General features: G+C 43.3%; 1 protein-coding gene across 1 annotated transcript; it reads left to right on the top strand.

Moving 5' to 3' along the window:
• The first annotated feature begins 1,040 nt into the window (after positions 1-1,040).
• On the top strand, positions 1,041-21,618 carry LOC111835941 (protein-tyrosine kinase 6-like). Its single transcript, XM_023796758.2, has 8 exons — positions 1,041-1,866; positions 5,466-5,587; positions 6,045-6,208; positions 12,655-12,823; positions 18,297-18,455; positions 19,119-19,300; positions 20,324-20,477; positions 20,584-21,618. Exons 1-8 carry the CDS (start codon positions 1,475-1,477, stop codon positions 20,760-20,762), a joined length of 1,521 nt encoding a protein of 506 aa, XP_023652526.1. The 5' UTR covers positions 1,041-1,474; the 3' UTR covers positions 20,763-21,618.

Genomic DNA, 21,618 nt, shown 5'->3' with positions numbered 1-21,618 from the left:
GTAGATTTGGGGCGCAGTCATGAGTCATACATCCTACATACACACTTCAACACAGGAACAACTGACAACAAAAACAACTTAAATACAACTTACGCTAACGCTATGATCTGTTTATCAGTGTGATGGCCGCTGGAACAAAGCTGTCTTTAAATCTGTTCGTTCTACATTTTGGGACCATTACCCTTCATCCAGAGGGAAGAAACTGAAACTCACTGTGCAGAGGGTGTGAAACGTCAAGAAGAATTGAACCAGTCAACCGCTGATCAGGCAAACAGCCTGCGAGAACAACAGAAAAAACAGAGCAAGAGTTAACAGATAACCAACCCACCCATCCATCATCCAAAACTACTTCTCCAGTACAAGGTCACAGTGAGCCTACAGCCTATCCAAAAAAGCACAGGGTACAACGGAGGGGAAATCCAGATAGGATACCAGTCCATCACAGGGTACAAAGGAGGGGAAATCCAGATAGGATGCCAGTCCTGTGGAGAGCAGCTAGGCAGATATGAATGACCATTTCACGCAGAGGTACTATGGGATGAGGAGACCAAGCTCCTTGGGCACTCTTTCTAGTTGCTGCTATGACACTTCACAATATGTGAGATTAATAAACCTATTAGCCATATACGGCCAACTTCCTCAATTGCCATTGGCTGCTACTACATAGTGGCACTGGTGCTTTCACGTGATAGGCTCGTGTCCACTACTGCTGTCACATGATAGGCTAGTGTCCACTGCATCCACGTGCAAAAAAACAAGAACGACATAAAAACAAAATGCTTCATTATTAAAAGTCCTTCCTACTTAATTAAATTTCTGAATGACTCTCACTTATGTTTTGCTGATCATTCTTTGGTCCCAATTAATACATATTTATTGGTCAGTATGGAGTGAATTTAAATTTGGTCTGCATGCAGAAATTTGGATTGAGCTAAGGATTTAGATTCTTGAAACCTACAGTGACTTCAGCAGAGATGCTTATAGCAGTGAGTACCACGTGTGGGGTACCGCCCACAATGACGTCAAAGGGGGGAGAACAGTCAAAGCAAGCAGATGGTGTCACTGATCACTGCAAAAAGAGGAATGTAGCTGTCAATGCATCAAAAACAAAAGATACTGCAGTTAAAAAGACACAAATAGTCTGATCATAATTTCCGCAATTTGTCATATAATGTGACTAACAGCCAGAAAAAAATGTAATTCTATCTGTTAAAGATTCTGCTTAGGAAAATGAAAATGGACAGAGCTGCATGTTGGGATCCGAGAGTGAAGGAGTGAGAATAAAAAACGGAAACAATGCAGAATTTCTTATGAATAAACGCAAATGAGGAAGCTTGGTGAATCACCCTTCCTGTCCCCAAGATAAACGCTTGGTTTTTGGCATGTCATGGTGCTGTAGCTCCTGCGTCCATACCTGCTGAACACGGGGACAAACGCTTGTGAATTTTGGTAAAAGTTCTTCACCTCTTGGGACATGTCCGTTGGCTTCTCCTGGCTCAGGAATCTCTGTGAATGCTTCAGCTCCCCAAAAGCTGATGGGGATGACAACATCAACGACTGGGGAAGAGCTGATAGCGCCGTTAACAGCAAGGACAGTGTCTTCCCTGAAAAACAGCAGGGACCCGCAAACGCTGCTGAATCAGGTCCCGGCCATGCGAAGACATCAGACGTCTACAAGGCACTGTGGGCATTCGAAGCCAGGGAAAAGCAGGAACTGTCCTTCTGTGAGGGCGACCTCTTTAAAATTATTGACAATTCTGGTGTATGGTGGACTGTTGAGAAAATTGCCCAGCATGGGGAAACTGTAGCCACAGGAATAGTCCCGTACAATTACCTAGCAAGAGAGGAGACTTTAGAAGCACAACCGTGAGTATCCCAAAGATCAAACACTTCTCTGATGGTCTTGCTAATCTGTTTGCCCTTTTCTAAAAATGTTTTAAAAGAAAATAATATAATTCAACATGTTTTCATGAATTACATGTACTGTAATTGTGAGTCATCGTAAAGCTTGAAAGCTGATAGAGGAACTGCAGAGTTTCTCCACCAATACGAATATCACAAACAGGCAATATGAGATTCCAAGAATCACGTAGAGAGTGTGACTGAATTGTTTTAATGCTCCCATTTGATACTGGCCACCATTGTGTGACTGGTTTGAAAACGCTTCCACAGAGGAAAAAATATGAAATTATTCAAAATTCCAAAATTTGTCCTAAGCCATGATTTTGGCTCAATTAGACTATTAAACACTGAGATGCACTCATTCAATAAATTATACATAACCCTCAAACCTTCAAATGTGGACGGTGTGTGGCTCAGTGGGCTAAGCCTCTGTGCCTGTGATTAGAAGGTTGCCAGTTAGAGCCCAGCTTTGACAGAAAAGTCATAAGTCTGTGGGCCTCTGAGCAAAGCCCTTAACCCACAGCTCCAGGGTTGTCACTAGGTGACTGTCTCCTCACTGTGACCTCTAAGCTTGCTCTCACCCCAGAGCAATATTAAAGTGATATCTATCCTTAAGTATTAAAGCAATATCTAGATTTAAAAACTGAAGTGATGTCTACATTTAAATAGCAAAGTGATATCTACGTTTAATTATTAAAGTGATATCTACGTTTAATTATTAAAGTGATGTTTACATTTAAAATTGAAGAGATATATATCTACATTCAAATATTAACGTGATATCTATATTTAAATATTACAGCAATATCTACATTGCTAGCAATGAGGCCAGAAGCAAAGGTTTCACTGGGTAGAAGCAGCATTTTCTTTTGCTAATGGGTTATTTGTGTTATATATGGAGGCCGCCTCGCATGCTTCTAGGTTTGTCCTGTACTTGGTGTTATGCTGCTCCCCAAGCCCATCACCTCATAAACAAACATAATGGCAGTATAATAAACACTGAAACAATGCCTACATTTATAGCTTGTGACTATTGGGGTTGTACAATGAAACTGAAACACTGGCCAATATAGTGTTTGAGGTTTCACGCCTATATATGTACAGTCTGATGGGCAATCTTCACCATTTGCACATTCCATCAGTAAGAGCAGAATGTGAGGGTTGAATTAGCAGAACAATAGCACAGCTGTACAAAAAATATTACAATCCACACAACATAATGGGAGTTCAAAAGAAGACAAATTGTCGCTGCATGTCTCACTGGTGCGTCTGTGATTTGTACAGCAAGAATTGTGATGTATAGAGAGCCCTGGTATCCTGGGTAATGTCGTCATACCACCACAAAGGATGGACCACATACAACAGGAGTATCTGTGGATGCAAGAGGAAGCTGACTGAAAGGGATATCTGGGTACTAACCCAGATTCTATCTAAAAAACATCAAACCCAAAGCTGCCCAACTTACTGCAGAATTAAATGTGCACTTCGACTCCTACGATCTCCATAGGGTCAATATTAATAGTCGGGCTGTTATATCCAAACCTTTGGTCACTCGTGCCAATTCCAGACGTCGGCTTCAGTGGTGCCAGCAGCTTAAGTCTTGGGCTATGGACAAAGTGAAACGTATCATTCTCTGAGTCCACTTTTACTGTCTTTCCCACACGCGGGACAGTTACGGTGTGGAAAGCCCCAAAGACTGTTGTGTACCCAGAATGCAGCAGGGGGGTGAATCAGTGATGATTTGGGCTGCAATATCATGGCATTCCCCAGGTCCACTATTTGCTTTAGATGGGCGCATCACTGCCAAAAACTACCGAACCATTCTGGAGGACCATATTCACACAATGGTTTAAACATTGTACCCTGAAGGTGGTGCAGTGTATCCGTATGATAATGCACCAATAAACACAGCTAGACTTGTGACAGAGTGGTTTGATGAACATGAAAGTGAAGTTGAACATCTCACATGGCCTGCACAGTCTCCAGATCTGAATATTATTGAGCCACTTTGGGGTGTTTTGGAGGAGCGAGTCAGGAAACGTTTTCCTCCACCAGCATCACGCAGTAACCTGGCCACTGTTCTGCAAGAGTAGTGGCTCACAATCCCTCTGGCCACTGTGCAGGACTGTCATTGCTAAGATGAACTGAATAGAAGACCCTGCAACATACTAAAAATTATTATGATCTAAAACCTGATGTTTCCGTTAAACCCTGGTCCCAGAGGTGTGAGGCAACAGTGCTAACCACCACACCATTATGGCCCCCCATTTTTCAGCTGTTATTATTATCATTATTATTATATAATAATAATAATAATAATAATGATGATAATAATAATGTTGGTACTTGTGGTCAACAAATCAGCAAAGTTTATTACTATAAGCCCTACCCAATAGTTCCAGGTCAAGCAAAATATAACTACCCTGGAGTGGAGACTAAAAAAACTCCAAGGAACTACAAAGAGAACATGACAGAAGTTCCTGGCTCCTTAAAAAAGATTTATATTTAGGGGGACAGAGGGGCATAGATACCCTGAGGGTGTCAGAGGGGCATAGATACCCTGGGGGTGTCAGAGGAGCATGGATACCCTGAGGGTATCAGAGGGGCATAGATACCCTGAGGGTGTCAGAGGGGCATGGATACCCTGAGGGTGTCAGAGGGGCATGGATACCCTGAGGGTGTCAGAGGGGCATAGATACCCTGAGGGTGTCAGAGGGGCATAGATACCCTGAGGGTGTCAGAGGGGCATAGATACCCTGGGACTGTCAGAGGGGCATAGATACCCTGAGGGTGTCAGAGGGGCATAGATACCCTGAGGGTGTCAGAGGGGCATAGATACCCTGGGACTGTCAGAGGGGCATAGATACCCTGAGGGTGTCAGAGGGGCATAGATACCCTGGGACTGTCAGAGGGGCATAGATACCCTGAGGGTGTCAGAGGGGCATAGATACCCTGGGACTGTCAGAGGGGCATGGATACCCTGAGGGTGTCAGAGGGGCATGGATATCCTGAGGGTGTCAGAGGGGCATAGATACCCTGGGACTGTCAGAGGGGCATGGATACCCTGAGGGTGTCAGAGGGGCATGGATATCCTGAGGGTGTCAGAGGGGCATGGATACCCTGGGACTGTCAGAGGGGCATAGATACCCTGAGGGTGTCAGAGGGGCATAGATACCCTGGGACTGTCAGAGGGGCATAGATACCCTGAGGGTGTCAGAGGGGCATAGATACCCTGGGACTGTCAGAGGGGCATGGATACCCTGAGGGTGTCAGAGGGGCATGGATATCCTGAGGGTGTCAGAGGGGCATAGATACCCTGGGACTGTCAGAGGGGCATGGATACCCTGAGGGTGTCAGAGGGGCATGGATATCCTGAGGGTGTCAGAGGGGCATGGATTCACTGGCTCTTTCCATATAATAATATTTCAGAATTAGCCCTTGCTATGTGTGACCATAACCTTAATTACTTGAGCAGTTACTGAAAATAAATATATAAAAAACAGTAGAAGATTCTGGCTGTATCCCAAAATATGTATCCTGATAGACTTGGTTAATTTCCCAAGGTGGTATTTTGGGAAGCTAAGCCGACTGGAGTCTATGAAGTATCTTTCAGGCGTGGAGAACAAAGACGGGGCCTTCATGGTGCGGATCAGCGAGAAGGATACCATTGACTTTGTTCTCTCAGGTGGGCAACTCTCACCGTGTTTATCTCCCAATAGTAATGCTGAGCAGTGTTGTGTGGGTGCTAGAGCTGGGCTTCATCGGAGCCCTGTTTAGAACAGTCCACATGCAGAGAATCTGTCAGCTATTCATCCCACGTGTGAGCTCAGAACTCAAAGAAACTGTCTGACTTTATGATCTCCATTGGATGTAAGTGAAATCACCACAAAAGCTAAGACATGACTGAGGCGCAGCAGTGGATATTCTTATCTACTGCAGTGAAGTACTTTGGGGTTCATTCAGACCCCATGAACTGTGAGGCATCCTTTGCTTCTTTGTTTTCCCTCCATTTCTCTCGTTCAACCCAATCCAATATTTTTCATTTGTCATGCATAGCTGGTGTTTTTTGAGGATCACCGCTTACTTTATTAATTTTGCATGTTTGTTTAATACTCCTGCTGCCCTGGGTCTGCACCCCACAGTGAAAATCTATGGAGAGATGAAACACTTCAAGATCTACCAGACAACAGAGAACAAGTTCTACATCTACCCGACCCGGTGCTTCCTGAGCCTCCTGGACCTTGTGGACCACTACACAGAGAACTGTATAGCTGGCACCTACCAGCTAGGTGCACCCTGCACCAGGGTGAGTGATTATGCCAATTATGGTAATAGAGGCCCATTCTTCAGAAGCCTGAAAACTGGAAACAGCCCATTCACAGTTTGTGTGTGTGTGACTCTGTGTACTGCTCAATAGTATAGTATAGTATACTATCGTAGCATAGCATAACGTAGCCTATCGTATCATATCGTATAGTATAGTAAAACTTGAAATTGTCCTTATTTTGTACAGGCCAATGTCAAATTTCTTAATATCCTTAAACATCATAGCAAAAGCATTCCAGGTTCAAGTTTAAAAGCTCAGGTGCAAGTGTTGTAGCTTACTCTTAATATATTCCTACAATTTGGCCACCATCTGCTCTAGGATTCTTAGAGTCATTTCAAAATAAGGGACAATGGCTAAGCATCTGTTAAAATGGCTGACTTTGAACATAAAACAAAAATACACAGACCAGGGAAGAGCACGGAAGATGCTGATTCCCGCCTCCTTTTCTGTGGAGCAAAGCCAAGTTGTTCCAATACAAGATTCATCCTATGGCCATTTTGCCTTTCGGAAGACACCGGAGCCAACTAGGGCCAACTGGGGCCAATAAGAGCCACATGGGATCAAGAAGGGCCAACAGGATCCAAATGGGGCCAACAGGAGCCACATGGGGCCAACTAGGGCCAACTGGGGCAGACAGGAGCCAAATGGGGTAGACTGGAGACTTGGGCTGGGGAATGGGGAAAGCCATTTGGAGCCTCATCCCTGGAAGAGTCGAAACCACTGGAGTTTCTTTGGGAAGTTTCTTTGCAGATTTTGTCGATCTCAGTTTATCAAGCTGCCCTGATACTTTACAGGATCCCCCCATGTTGTCGGATGTCATTGCTGGCCTGTACACTGGTACTGTGAGTGCTGTGCAGACTGGAGGCAGAACCTCTGCGTTCTTCCCAGTTGAATCTGTGTTTTTTCAGGGATGTGTTCTTGCTCCTACTCTGTTCAATGCTTGCATGGACTGGGTGTTGGGCAGGGTGGTGGGGTCTGGTGGCTGTGGGGCATTTGTTGGTGAAAAAAAATTTGCTAATCTTGTCTTTAGCAATGATATTGTGATCTTTGCTGAGTCAATGGAGGGTCTGATCGAGGTTTGTCTGGCACTCCTGATTTCTTTGCAAGAGGACAAAGGTCATAGTCGTTAAAGTTGTTGTGCTCCATTTTGCTGTATGGCTGCAAGACATGGACGTTATCCTGTGAAGTGAAAACTGGACTTCATCAGCACTGTGTCTCTATGGAGAATCCTTGGGTACCTCTGGTTTGACTTTGTGTAAAATGAGCAGTTGCTCAGGGAGTCCTGAATGAGGCACACTACCTGCATTGTGACGGAGCATCAGTTATAGACATACTGTTGTTATTCTTCAGTGTTATTTTCTGGTGTTGTTATTCTTCAGTGTTATTTCCTGGTGTTATTCTCTGGTGTCTTCAGTGTTATACCTATCAGAAAGACATACCGATCAGACATGCCTATCAGAAAGACATACCGATCAGACATGCTGATCAGAAAGACATACCCATCAGACAGACATACCCATCAGAAAGACATACCCATTAGACATGCCCATCAGAAAGACATGCTTATCAGAAAGACATACCCATGAAGACATACCAATCAGACATGCCCATCAGAAAGACATACCAATCAGAAAGACATACCTATCAGAAAGACATACCAATCAGAAAGACATACCTATCAGAAAGACATTCCCATCAAGACATACCCATCAGACAGACATATCCATGAGACATACCGATCAGAAAGACATACCCATGAGACATACCCATCAGAAAGACATACCGATCAGACATATCAATCAGACATGCCCATCAGAAAGACATACCCATCAGAAAGACATACCAATCAGACATACCTATCAGAAAGACATATCGATCAGACATGCCGATGTTATTGTCCTGGAAATACGGCCTTACTCTTGGGTGTTATTCTCTGGTGCTCCTCCCTCAGTGTTATACCTGCAGTGTTACTTCTTGATGTTATTGTCCTGGAAATACGGCCTTACTCTTTGGTATTATTCTCTGGTGTTCCTCCCTCAGTGTTACACCTCCAGTGTTACTCCTTGATGTTATTGTCCTGGCAATACGGCCTTGGCACTGCTCTCAGATGTTACTCCCCCAGAGTTATTCTTTGGTGTTATTCTCTGGTGTTCCTCCCTCAGTGTTACACCTCCAGTGTTACTCCTTGATGTTATTGTAATGGAAATACGGCCTTACTCTTTGGTGTTAATCTTCAGTGTTCCTCCCTCAGTGTTACACCTCCAGTGTTACTCCTTGATGTTTTTGTCCTGGAAATACGGCCTTACTCTTTGGTGGTATTCTCTGGTGTTCCTCCCTCAGTGTTACACCTCCAGTGTTACTCCTTGATGTTATTGTAATGGAAATACGGCCTTACTCTTTGGTGTTAATCTTCAGTGTTCCTCCCTCAGTGTTACACCTCCAGTGTTACTCCTTGATGTTTTTGTCCTGGAAATACGGCCTTACTCTTTGGTGGTATTCTCTGGTGTTCCTCCCTCAGTGTTACACCTCCAGTGTTACTCCTTGATGTTATTGTAATGGAAATACGGCCTTACTCTTTGGTGTTAATCTTCAGTGTTCCTCCCTCAGTGTTACACCTCCAGTGTTACTCCTTGATGTTTTTGTCCTGGAAATACGGCCTTACTCTTTGGTGGTATTCTCTGGTGTTCCTCCCTCAGTGTTACACCTCCAGTGTTACTCCTTGATGTTATTGTAATGGAAATACGGCCTTACTCTTTGGTGTTATTCTCTGGTGTTATATCCCCAGTGTTACTTCCCCAGAGTTACTCTTCGGTGTTATTCTCTGGTGTTATTTTGCAGTGTTATTTCCTGGTGTCATTCTCTGTTAATCTTACTCTTTGGTGTTATTCTCTGGTGTTATATCCCCAGTGTTACTTCCCCAGAGTTACTCTTCGGTGTTATTCTCTGGTGTTATTTTGCAGTGTTATTTCCTGGTGTCATTCTCTGTTGTTATTCTTCAGTGTTATTTTCTGGTGTTGATATTCTTCAGTGTTATTTTCTGGTGTTGATATTCTTCAGTGTTATTTTCCTGGTGTTATTCTCTGTTGTTATTCTTCAGTGTTATTTTCTGGTGTTGATATTCTTCAGTGTTATTTTCTCTTGTTATTCTTCAGTGTTATTGTTATTTCCTGGTGTTATTCTCTGTTGTTATTCTTCAGTGTTATTTTCTGGTGTTGATATTCTTCAGTGTTATTTCCTGGTGTTATTCTCTCGTGTCTTCAGTGTTATACCTATCAGAAAGACATACCGATCAGACATGCCCATCAGAAAGACATACCGATCTGACATATCCATCAGACATACCCATCAGAAAGACATACCAATGAGACATGCCAATCAGAAAGACATACCCATGAGACATGCCCATCAGAAAGACATACCGATCAGACATATCCATCAGACATACCTATCAGAAAGACATACCAATCAGACATACCTATCAGAAAGACATACCGATCAGAAAGACATACCAATCAGACATACCGATCAGAAAGACATACCCATGACACATGCCCATCAGAAAGACATATCCATCAGATATACCCATCAGACATACCTATCAGAAAGACATACCAATCAGACATACCTATCAGAAAGACATACCGATCAGAAAGACATACCGATCAGAAAGACATACCAATCAGACATACCGATCAGAAAGACATACCCATGAGACATGCCCATCAGAAAGACATATCCATCAGATATACCCATCAGAAAGACATACCTATCAGACAGACATACCCATCAGAAAGACATACCTATCAGAAAGACATAACAATCAGAAAGACATACCTATCACACATACCTATCAGAAAGACATACCGATCGTCCAATCTGTGAAGAAGGCATGCAGGTGATATTTGTATAGATTTATCTACATCCTTCTGGCAGTGCTGCCATTGCAGTCAGGTCTCACAGACTACGAGGAGTAGAAGTTGTCCGACTTGGCTGCAGTCAGTTTATATACCCCTGCAGCCGCCGACAGATCGCACTCCACGTTGCGTCAACTGCAGTCGAACGCACCCATTGCTTCTTTAAGGGAGGATGGGCAAAATTACAACGTCGTCAGTGATTGGCTGTTGTGCTGGCGTTCAGTAAACCTCTGCTCGATAGACCATCAAGTTGTCTGTCTCAGCGCATTCTCTAAAACGGAGCAAATTTGGTTGATCGAGTTTTATAGTCTGTGCGTATCATCGTGATCGTCCTTATTTTTTATCGATTAAAAATCGAGATCGTTTTATCTCCCAGCACTAATAGCATAGTTATAATTCAATTAAATTAGGTATTTCACATTCATTAGAAAGCACAGTCTTGGAGGTGCAAGTCAATCTGGAGGCTCATTATCTTCCATTCAAAGCAGAGGATCATCACATAGCCATATTCACAGCTTACCCGAGGCCTCTCTCCCTGGTACTTAATATGAACATCTTTCTGGTACATCCCATCTCTTTCCCTTGACGAGGTCTGATAAAATGGTTATAGAAGAGGATTGCTGAGAATATTATTTTCCATCAGGCCTCGTAACTATGACAAATCTGGGAGATTTTAAATGAGAGACATATGGACATATAATTGAAAAGATAACATGAATTTGACACTTTACAGCAATGCCTTTTTTCTCTACAGTTGATCTGAGTAATGTGATGTCGATTCTAGCCCTAGTCTGTTTTCGGTCTTGGTCTTGACCAGTCTTGGTCTTGGTCTCGCCTTAGTGTGTCTTGGTCTTGGACTTGGTACCCTCAAGTCTCGGCAGTGTTTTGGTCTTGATACCCTCCGGTCTCGGCAATGTCTTGGTCTCGGTTTAGGCGGTCTTGACTACAACACTAGTACCTAGGGTAGAAAGAACTACGGCAGGCTGCAGAGCATTCTCTTACAGAGCTCCTCAGTTGTGGAATTGTCTTCTACCGGATGTGCAGGATTCAGGCTCACTTTCAGTATTCAAGTCTAAACTAAAAACACTTGTTTAGTCTAGCTCATAGGGACTCTAGTTCTAGCTCTAGCTAACTGCTCACTCCCAGTTAGACCTATAGTGTGAGGTACAGAGCTGGGTGGGGATTGGCTTTGGATGAACTGAACTATCAGTGCTGTCACTCTAGCTTCACACTCCCTCGTGGAATTTTAGTGCTGACATTTCAGGGACTCCCCATGCCTGCATTCCCACTTGCCTCTCCCTCCTATTTATTCTGCCATAGCCATATCTGTTGGAGCTTACATACTGCACTCACCTAACTGTTTGCACTGCCTCTAGTCTCCCCTACTTTGGCTAATTGCACATTTTATTTCCCCTACTTCTCCGGGGTATGTTGCCTGGAGACCCCAAATTTTCAAGATATCCTGCCTACCCAGCTGCCTGCGATGTCTCCACTACCTGCGACATCCTTCCGGCCTGCTCATTCTTCTGCCTGTGATGTCTTACCTGTATGCCCTGCTGCCCTGCCATCTGAAGCAGCTCCAGCACTTGCCCGTCGTCACGTCCCTGCCCCCCGCTTTGTGACTCAAATGTTAAGACTGGGAAAATGTCAATTGGGACTTTGCAATCTTGATCAATTGACGTTCCCTGCCAGCCCCAGGAGGATGGGCTCCCCCTCTGAGTCTGGTTCCTCCTAAGGTTTCTTCCTTCTAGGCAGAGTTGGACATTTCATGTCCAGAAAGTAAAAATCCAGACCAGAATTTTGTTTCAACCAACCACTTGAGTACTATGTGACTGTGACTCTTTATGCTCAACTCGTTGGTTGAAACAAAATCCTGGTCTGGATTTTTACTTTCTGGACCTGAAATTTCCACCTCTGCTTCTAGGGAGTTTTTCCTTGCCACTGTCGCCTCTGGCTTGCTCACTGGAGGCTTTGGGCGGGAATGCTATAAAGTGCTTTGAGACAATGTAATGTTCTGAAAATGCGCTAAACAAATCAAATTGAACTGAATTGAATTGAAAGTGTTTAGTTGTGCAGTACGGCAATGCACTGCACCAATGTATGCTCCCTAACCTAACCTGACCTGACCTGTCACTTCCATTAAAATGTTCAGCTGAATAAATATAAATAATTGTATTGACATTTACATTCACATATGTAGCAGATGCCTTTGTCCAAAGTGACGTACAAGTGAGGCAAACGGCACATTCATGCTAGCAAGGAGTTGACTAGACGTACAGTAAGTGCAGCTAGGCTGAGCTTCCAATGAATGCCCAGGTACAAGTAGTATTGGAGCAAAAGCTACACAACAGCAAAACAACTAATCAATAACTATTAACAACTTAAGCAGCTAATAAGACTATTCAAGGACCAGTAAGTGCAACATAAGAGCATTCAAAGAACGTAATTAACCATATGCAATTTATGTAGGTAAAAATTTGACTGTTTGGACATTTCCCCCATGTGACACAGCGGAGTCCCGCTCCCCAAGACCTGTCCCACACCACGGTGGACGAGTGGGAGCTGCCCAAGGAAGAGTTCACCATACAGGAGAAGCTGGGCAGTGGCTATTTTGCTGACGTCCACAAGGGCATGTGGAAAGGTTGTGTCAGTGTGGCCGTAAAGATCCTGAAGAGCGATGGTAAGTATAGGCAATACTTGCCTAGCAGGCATACTGAGCCATCATGGATGAGAAACTGAAAAACCTGACATTAAACAGTAGACAAATAATTGCTATGCATTGTTGAGTAACTCATTAAATCAAATTAATAGCTTAAAAAAGCTGTTGAAAAATGGAATGATACTGAAAATTGTGAATTAAAAAAATACACTGCTCAAAAAAATTAAAGGATACCGTTGACTGGATACCATTGACTGGCCCCCATGCTCGCCTGACCTAAATCCAATGGAACACCTCTGGGACATTATGTTTCAGTCCATCCGACGCCACCAGGTTGCACCTCAGACTGTCCAGGAGCTCAGTGATGCCCTGGTTCAGATCTGGGAGGAGATCCCCCAGGACACCATCCGTCGTCTCATTAGGAGCATGCCCCGACATTGTCAGGCATGCATACAAGCACATGGGGGCCATACAAACTACTGAGTACGATTTTGAGTTGATGCAATGAAATTTCGGCAAAATGGACCAGCCTACCGTCTTTGAATTCAGCCCTCTGTAGGTTTATCATTTTCATTTCCATCAAACGATGTGGCATCCTTTCTTTCCTAACACATTACCCAGTCCATATCAGTATAGATATACAGCATGATTTTTTCCCCCATTGAGATCTGTGTTGTCAAAGTGTTCCTTTAATTTTTTTGAGCAGTGTATTTTCGTGAATTAAAATATTTTGTTTCAAGATCACCAGATAGCATTTTGATGTTTTGATATTGTTCAAGAATTAAGACTGTAAAATATATTTTTTTGAATATCTTGCATACTGTTTATAAAAGGGGGGTGTTTATATTCTGCATGATGATTCTGAAAGAAAGACACTATGCTTTGTGATGCAGTCAATGGCCTGAACCTTTGTGACACAGAGTTATTAGTTAACATGCATGATAAAAGAGGCACAGTGGAAAGCCTGTTAACTCTCAGTGTAGGAGGTCTGAATCGCACCTCTGCTCTGTGTCTGTGGAGTTTGCATGTTCTCCCCATGTCATGTGGATTTCATGCCGTATTAAAAACATGCAGTTAGGCTAATTGTTGTCTCTTTGTATGATGCATATCTATGTGTATACATGTACAGGGTTGCCAACTCTGGCATAACATGCTTTCTGACTCTCACAATCACGCAAGAAATCTTCTGGCACATCTATATTATTTTATTATAAGCCTAAAATGTTTGCAAACCCTACAGACAATTTGCAGGGCAATAAAACTGTAGCATGCATATAAATGAGTGTGCAGACTTGTCTCGAAATGAAAATCTCACGCCAGGCAGCTGACGAAAGTTGGCAACCCTACATATACCTTGTGATGGACTGGCATCTCGTTCTGTCCTGTTGTAATACATGCAGAATGCAGTTTGGCTTTGTCTTGCTGAAATATAGAAGGCTTTCTCTGAAAAAGACATTGTCTGGATGGCTGCATATGTTTCTCCGAAACCTGTACATATTGTTCAGCATTAATGGTACCCTCCCAGATGTGCAAGCTACCCAAGCCATGGGCACTAATGCACCCCAAAACCATCATGGATGCTGGCTTTTGAACTGTCCGCTGATAACAAGCCGCATAGTCCCCTTGCTCTTTAGCCCGAAGGACTCAGCGCACACAATTTCCAAAAAAAATTTGGAATTTTGATTCATCAGACCATAGGACAGTTTTCCATTTAGCCTCAGTCCAACTTAAATGAGCTCAGGCCCAGAGATTCAGTGGTGTTTCTGAATCATGTTTAGATATGGTTTCTTCTTTGCATGTTAAAGTTTCATCCTGCATTTGTGAATGTAGTGATGAACTGTGTTCACAGACAATGGTTTTCGGAAATGTGACTGAGCCTATGCAGTGATTTCCACTATGGAGTCATGTCTGTTTTAAATGCAGTGCTGCCTGAGGACCCAAAGATCACAGCTATCCAATGGGCCTTGGGCCTTGTCCTTTGGGTACAGATATTTCTCCAGATTCTCTGAATCTTTTAATGATATTACGTACCATATATGATAACATTCACAAATACTTTGCAACATTAAATTGAGGAACATTTTTCCTAAATTGTTCCACTATTTGCCTACACAGCCTTTCACAGAGTAGTGAACCTCTCCCCATCTTCTCCGCACAAACGCTCCGCCTCTCTTAGAGGCTCTTTTTATACGCATTCATCTTACTAACCTGTTGCCAGTTAACTTAATTAGTTGTGAGATATTCTACCTGGGGGCTGTTCCAGAAAGCGAGCTAACCTCAAAAGCCTGGCTTATTTCGACAATCCCGGCTTAATTTTTCCGAATTCGGTTCCACAAACGAGGCTAACCTGAAGCTCCGCTTAGTTACTATGTCAACATATGCTCTTGGACAAGCCTGCTCCGTGGCAGGTTAGCTGTGAAGCTTATCTTGATGAATATGATTGGACAAGCCATGTGATGTCACAGCACGACATTCTGCGAGGCTGGGATTATTCTGCTGTTCTCTCCCTCTCTCTCACAAACACACACACACACATCGACCCTCCAATATAAAATAATTACATGCAGGCGATTCCAATTACTCAAAGTATAAAATGACAAGGAGCGCATTGAAGGCTTTTACATGAATAACCATGGCATGCCCGTTTATTCATAATCCAGTTGATGAAGGAGCGTGGGTCATTCATAGAGCTTTAAGGCAACAGGTTCCACAAGTACTTTGGCCTAGAATAGATTCATTGCATTTTCCGGATGATTATTTCTATGAGCGCTATAGATTTCGTAGACGCAGTATTACATATTTATGCCAGTTATTGGAACCTTACATTTCTAAGAACACACATCACTCTAAAGCCGTTGCACCGTCTGTATCACTTTGTGTTACTTTGCCAGTGGTTCTTTTCTGAACAGTGTGGGAGATGCTGAACATTTAAGCAAAGCTACAGTGTGCCGTGAAATCAGGAAGGTTTACGTTGCATTAAAGTCCTTTTTAAATATATTCATTACCTTTCCTGGCCACCGAGGCATTCTTGGCATCAAGGAAGCTTTCTTTGGAATTAATGGTGCTGAATCTTTAAACATCTAGTCATTTACAACACATAAATCATTACCTGTACACAGCAAATACTGCATGGGTTTATAAGGAAGAGACAAATGTTATTCGCTGCAAAATAGTTTCAAGTTCATACGGGTAGGATTTCTGAGCAAACAGAAATTGCTTCCGCATCCTCCTGTGTCGTGGATGGCCCAGCGATCTGCAAAAAGGGAACATTTGTTGGTTATATTTACTTGCCATGGCCACAATGCAATCAAACTCAACTTTTATTGTAACATACAAAGCATACACATGCAGTGGTATGCTTATTGCTGTACAATGTCTGACCATAAGTATTAACAGTACAACTAAAAATTTAACTATTTCCATTAGAAGCAGGACTTAAGTTCTGTAATTCTGTAAGTTAAGTGAACAAAAACCACAATACATGACAGAATTACAGTAGCAGCAGATGAAGGCATTGGACTGAAACATTAAAATATAAAACCCAGTTATTGCAGTGTATTAAAGTATATGATTAAATACAATACTTCTAATGACTGTGGTTCAGGATCCAAGAGGGTCAAGACACCATCCACTACTGTAATGCATTAGAATATTTGTTTAAGACATTTAACAGAAAGCAAGGCAGAGAGGGGAAACAGAGTAAAGACGTACCGTATTTTTCGGACCATACGACGCACTTCCAAAAGCGGGGAGAAAAAGTCACTGCGTCTTATGGTCCGAATATTGCTCTGCTCACATGCTTTAACCCTCTGGGGTCGAGTGCATTGTCGGCGAGGCAGCGTACTTTTCGCGTCTATTTCAGTTGATACCGCGCTGAAATCTTAATGTAGAATCATGAAAAAACGCTGGCTAAATCCGTAATCTGTCTTTTCAAAATTAGGTTAAATCGGCAAAAAAAGATAAAAATAAAAAAATCAAACCATGTCACCTTACTTTGACAGAGTAAGGTGACATGGTTTGATTTTTTTTTTTTTTTTTTTTTTATCTTTTTGCCGATTTAACCTAATTTGTTTGTTTTACCTGCATTGGGGGCGTGTAGTACCGCTGTCACCCGAAGATCGCTATTCACATTCTAAATAGCCGCATTAGCGCGTATTCAAATAGCAATCGCATGGTAATTTGCTGAACAACGCAGCGGTGAAACGCGATCCAGATACATCCCAATCAGCGCCATAAAAGGGGGGAGGGATGTGGCCAGGTAAGGATGGTTGACATAAAATATTTTACCACACTATTTGGTTCAGAATCTTTTCTTCATTTCCCTCCTCTAAAACTAGGTGCGTCTTATGGTCCGAAAAATTCGGTACCTTTAACATAAGATTGCACATGACTGGAAGGAACAACGTCTGAGGATGTTCCTCCCTCAATCCCCTCAATAATAGGCCGTGTACGGTTCTGTGCAAGGGCCATCACCTCGGCTGGGGTACAGGCTGCTGGAGGTGGGCTATCACCTCGGCTGGGGTACAGGCTGCTGGAGGTGGGCCATCACCTCGGCTGGGGTACAGGCTGCTGGAGTTAGGTAACACAAAGGTTACTTAAATCATGTTCTTACGCATTTAACCTGTCAGCTATTTTCTGCTATGCAGGCTCACGAGATTTGATGATGCAGCTCGTGTTCCCCTTTCTGGTTATGTCTTTGTAGTCCTCATATATGCTTGCAGTAATAATTCTTGCTCCGCTGGGGTGGGGGGGGGGACGCAGCTCTTTCATTTCCTTCCATTCTTACTTAACCAACATCGATTAACAAGGCTGCCTTTTATATTGCGTGGACGCGCACGAACCTCGCTTGTCAAGCTTGGCTTGAATAAGCGGAGATTAGATACACCTGAATTTTGTTCGTGGAACTCAATAAGCCTGAAGTGAGCTGTTAGGCTAACTCAAGCGAAGCTATTACAAATAATTCTCTATTTTATAAGCTCGCTTCGTGGAACAGCCCCCAGGTGTTTTACTTTAGCATTACACATTTCCAGTCTTTTGGTGCCCTGTCACAACTATTTTTAAACATGTTGCTGACATCAAATTCAAATTGAGCACATATTTGTGATAAAACAATAAAATTTCTCATTTTCAACATTTGATATGTTGTCTTTGTTCTATTTTCAGTTAAATGTGGGTTTATATGATTTGCAAGTCATTGCATTCTGTTTGTATTTCCATTTTACACGGTGTCCTAACTATTTTGAAAACAAGGTTGAAAATAACACAACAACAGAAAGTTAAATACACCAACAGAAGAGGAAGGCTTTGACGCAGAAACCAGAAAAAAACATTTCTGTATTGAGATACATGTAGATCATGTTAACTGTGTCCAACAAACATACAAAGCTATGGGCTGTGCCCTCCAAGTGACATTTTTCTGAAGTGCACATTTACAGAACATGTAAATAGTTGCGGCTCAGGTTGACTGACTGATATCCCACCCCACCGCACCCAGAGACCCTGAATGTAAAGGATTTCCTTTTGGAGACCCAGATCCTGAAGAAGCTTCACCACAGGAACCTGCTCACCCTCCTGGCTGTATGCTCTATGTCGCTGCCATATTACATCATCACAGAGCTGATGGAGAAGGGCGACCTGCAGAGCTTCCTGCGGGGTGTGTGGACCGGCGGCCTGCTTCAGAGCCATGAGTGATGTATACCGTTTTATAAGCAGAACAATAAAGTGGTTTATGCTGAGAACACAGAATTGTACGGAATAGAAGAAAATCAGAAGAGAATAGATCAGGGGTCTCCAACTCCGGTCCTGGAGAGCTACTCTCCAGTAGGTTTTCTATCCTACTTGGCTTCTGATGAGCCACACCTGGCCCTGGTATTTACCTGAGAACAGGTGTGGCTCATCAGAAGCCAGGTAGGATTGAAAACCGACTGGATAGTAGCTCTCCAGGACTGGAGTTGGAGACCCCTGGAACAGAGCATAACAAAACAAAACAAAAAAGAATAGAACATATGACAATAGAAGATAAGACATCAGAAAGAAAAGAAAGTACTAGGATATTTTTGGGAGTTTATAGACTCCATGACCTTGACTAGGAATAGCACACCCCGGACTCATAGCTCACTTAAAGAGTTCCATGTTCTTCCATTTTGGGGTTTGGGTTTCCAGCACAACTTCTCAGACTAAATGACACTTCGATCCATATGTGATTTGTAATCTGAGAAATCCTGATTGTGGTCTCTGTGCCTGATTCTCAGAACTTTATAGAGAACTGAAAAAAGGGGGTGACTTCTTTTAATAAAATGTAGAATCCACTCTGCAGGTGAAGAGGGGAGCAGGTTGAACCTGCCCTGCTTAATAGACATGGCGGTCCAGGTTGCTAATGGGATGTCCTACCTGGAGTCCAACAACAGCATCCACAGGGACCTAGCAGCACGCAACGTACTGGTGGGGGAGGACTACACCTGCAAAGTGGCTGACTTTGGCCTGGCTCGAGTCATCAAGGTCAGCACCGTGATGGACATGCAAAACTCAATCATCATACTGTATTGAACACAAAAGAAAGGATCACGTGTTAACCAGTAATGAAGGTGTGGCCATTACACAAAGCAAATACTGGCAGGGACAATGCCTCTGATTTTCAGAAGGCAAATTACTGATTAGAACAGCTAAGCAAGCCTAAGGGTTATAGTTGGTGGCGTAGCTGATAAATTTCAAAACACAAGGTGCCTTTATGACCATGTGATGTCAGAATTCAAGCCAAACTACTGAGTTTCCTCATAGCACAGAGTGAAACTGAAGATTACGATAAATATGTCATGTCCTCTTGGCTCAAAGTCAATTTGCCCTGTGCGCACAGCAAAAAAGGACAGACTTCCCCTCTGCAGGACTGAGGCAGTGCAATCACGAGCAGACAGAAACCATCCCGCTTTATGAATGTTACGAGTGTCATATGCTGTGCATTTTATTCCAACACTCAGTACATATAGTATCTGACTTCTCGTGGAAATGGTGTGTTTGCATAGTTGTGACCATCAGTTATGTTGATACTTGATATATTACAACAAAAAGCAAAAGTTTACTATGAAATAAGCTGCAAAAATAACCAAAGCGGTTATAACCAGTTATCAGTGCCTATTCTAGGCTGTGGTCCTCAATGCCTGATGGGTTTACAATCCATTCAGAGGCCTGTCGAGTCTGACTAACCAAAGCAGACTCTTAATGAAAAACTACATACAACTGAAGCATTTAATAACAAAATGGTTGCATCATATTGTCTGTGTCCTGGAAGATAGTAAAATTGGTTTTAGGAGATAATTTAAACTATAGTGATTAATTTTAGGTGCATGCAGTGAGGTGAGTGTTGAATTGCGCCATCGCATTTCTGCAGCAGCACCTGGCTGCGGCTCAGTTCCTGTCGCTCCTTTAGGCAGTATTCCCCTGCCTGCTGTTTCATACTCGCTTTGCTGCGGCCGTACCCTTGAGCACAGTGTTTAACTTTGAATACTCCCCCCACCGTCCCCCCAGGAGCCCTTTTACATCTCCAACACCAGGAAGCTGCCCTACAAGTGGACAGCTCCCGAGGCCATCTCCCACCAGCGCTTCTCCATTAAGTCGGACGTCTGGTCCTTTGGGGTGCTCCTGTACGAAATCCTCACCTATGGCGCGGTGCCCTACCCAGGTGAGCAGGGAGCACCGCACTCCAGGAGCTCATTACCTGCTGCGCTCCTGCCCATCTCTGACGTCCAGCCCTGACTTTCTCTCCTGTCCTGTAACGCCCCCTGTAGGTGCTACCAACACCGAGGCTTACAATCTCGTCAGCCAAGGTTACAGGATGCCTCCTCCACCCAGATGCCCTGACAACATCTACAAGATCATGCTATCCTGCTGGGACGCCGAACCGAACCACCGGCCCAGTTTCATCGCCCTTAGGTCCAATCTGAACCACCTCTCTGAAGCGGACTGAACGCAGGATATCCAGCATGACGGAAACGAGCACCATCAGGAACTTACTGCCGCAATAAAGGTACGAGAATGCTGCAGATCTGCCTGGGGCAATCAGGTGAGCAACACGAGATGGATTATGGATACAAGTGTGGAAGGAGATGATCTCCTGGCTCTTTGTCTCATGCTGATGATCTCAGAGTTACAGCAGAACGCAGACACCTTCTCAGAAATACTGGCAAGACACACATTCTGCAGAAGTGCCATTCCCATCAAATTACTGTCCTCCAGATTCAGCATTATTTAATGTGGTTGCCCAACAGTTGTGTTTGTTGAACCATCGCTGAAAAAGGTTTTTGGATGAAAATGCACATTTTTACACTTTCAAACTCTGTGACTGTTTTGCAAGGCATGTTTCATTTTTGCTTTAAAATGGCACAGTGGCTGGCCTGAGGATTTTGATGCCTTGTGTGAGCATTGAAACACTGTCATGAAGCACTGCACATTTCCAGGACCTTGATTCACTTTGGCATGGAAGTTAGGTCACATGAAGTTGACGCCTGAATAAATGTAAATTTTCAAAAAAGCCAGACAAAGCAGTATGTACCCTCATTATGTCAGAGACGGGTGTGTGTGTATATAAATACAGACGCTCCTCTACTTATGAACTTTCAACTTACGAACTTTCAGACATACGAACAAATAGGACTGTAAGTCCAAATTGTGTTCATTGGGCTCCCGTTTCCTGTCCACAACATCAATATTTTTTTTCTGCGTGTCAAATCCGCCTAGTACAACTTCTGCCCGCTACTCTCGCCGCGCATATGTGAATTATGTGTATATATGTGAATTAAAAAATAATAATACTGAAAGCAAAA

Source organism: Paramormyrops kingsleyae, chromosome 8, assembly GCF_048594095.1.
Source record: "Paramormyrops kingsleyae isolate MSU_618 chromosome 8, PKINGS_0.4, whole genome shotgun sequence".
In the NCBI taxonomy this organism is placed as follows: Eukaryota; Metazoa; Chordata; class Actinopteri; order Osteoglossiformes; family Mormyridae; genus Paramormyrops; species Paramormyrops kingsleyae.
Note: the sequence above shows the minus strand (reverse complement) of the source record. Positions and strands in the feature narration are given on the sequence as shown.

Bases quoted from the DNA above. Each gene is read 5' to 3' on its own strand.
- LOC111835941 (XM_023796758.2), top strand. From the start codon at position 1,475: ATGTCCGTTGGCTTCTCCTGGCTCAGGAATCTCTGTGAATGCTTCAGC. The intron at 6,209-12,654 runs GTGAGTGATTAT...CATGTGACACAG, and splicing joins TAGGTGCACCCTGCACCAGG to CGGAGTCCCGCTCCCCAAGA. The intron at 18,456-19,118 runs GTGTGTGGACCG...TCCACTCTGCAG, and splicing joins CCTGCAGAGCTTCCTGCGGG to GTGAAGAGGGGAGCAGGTTG.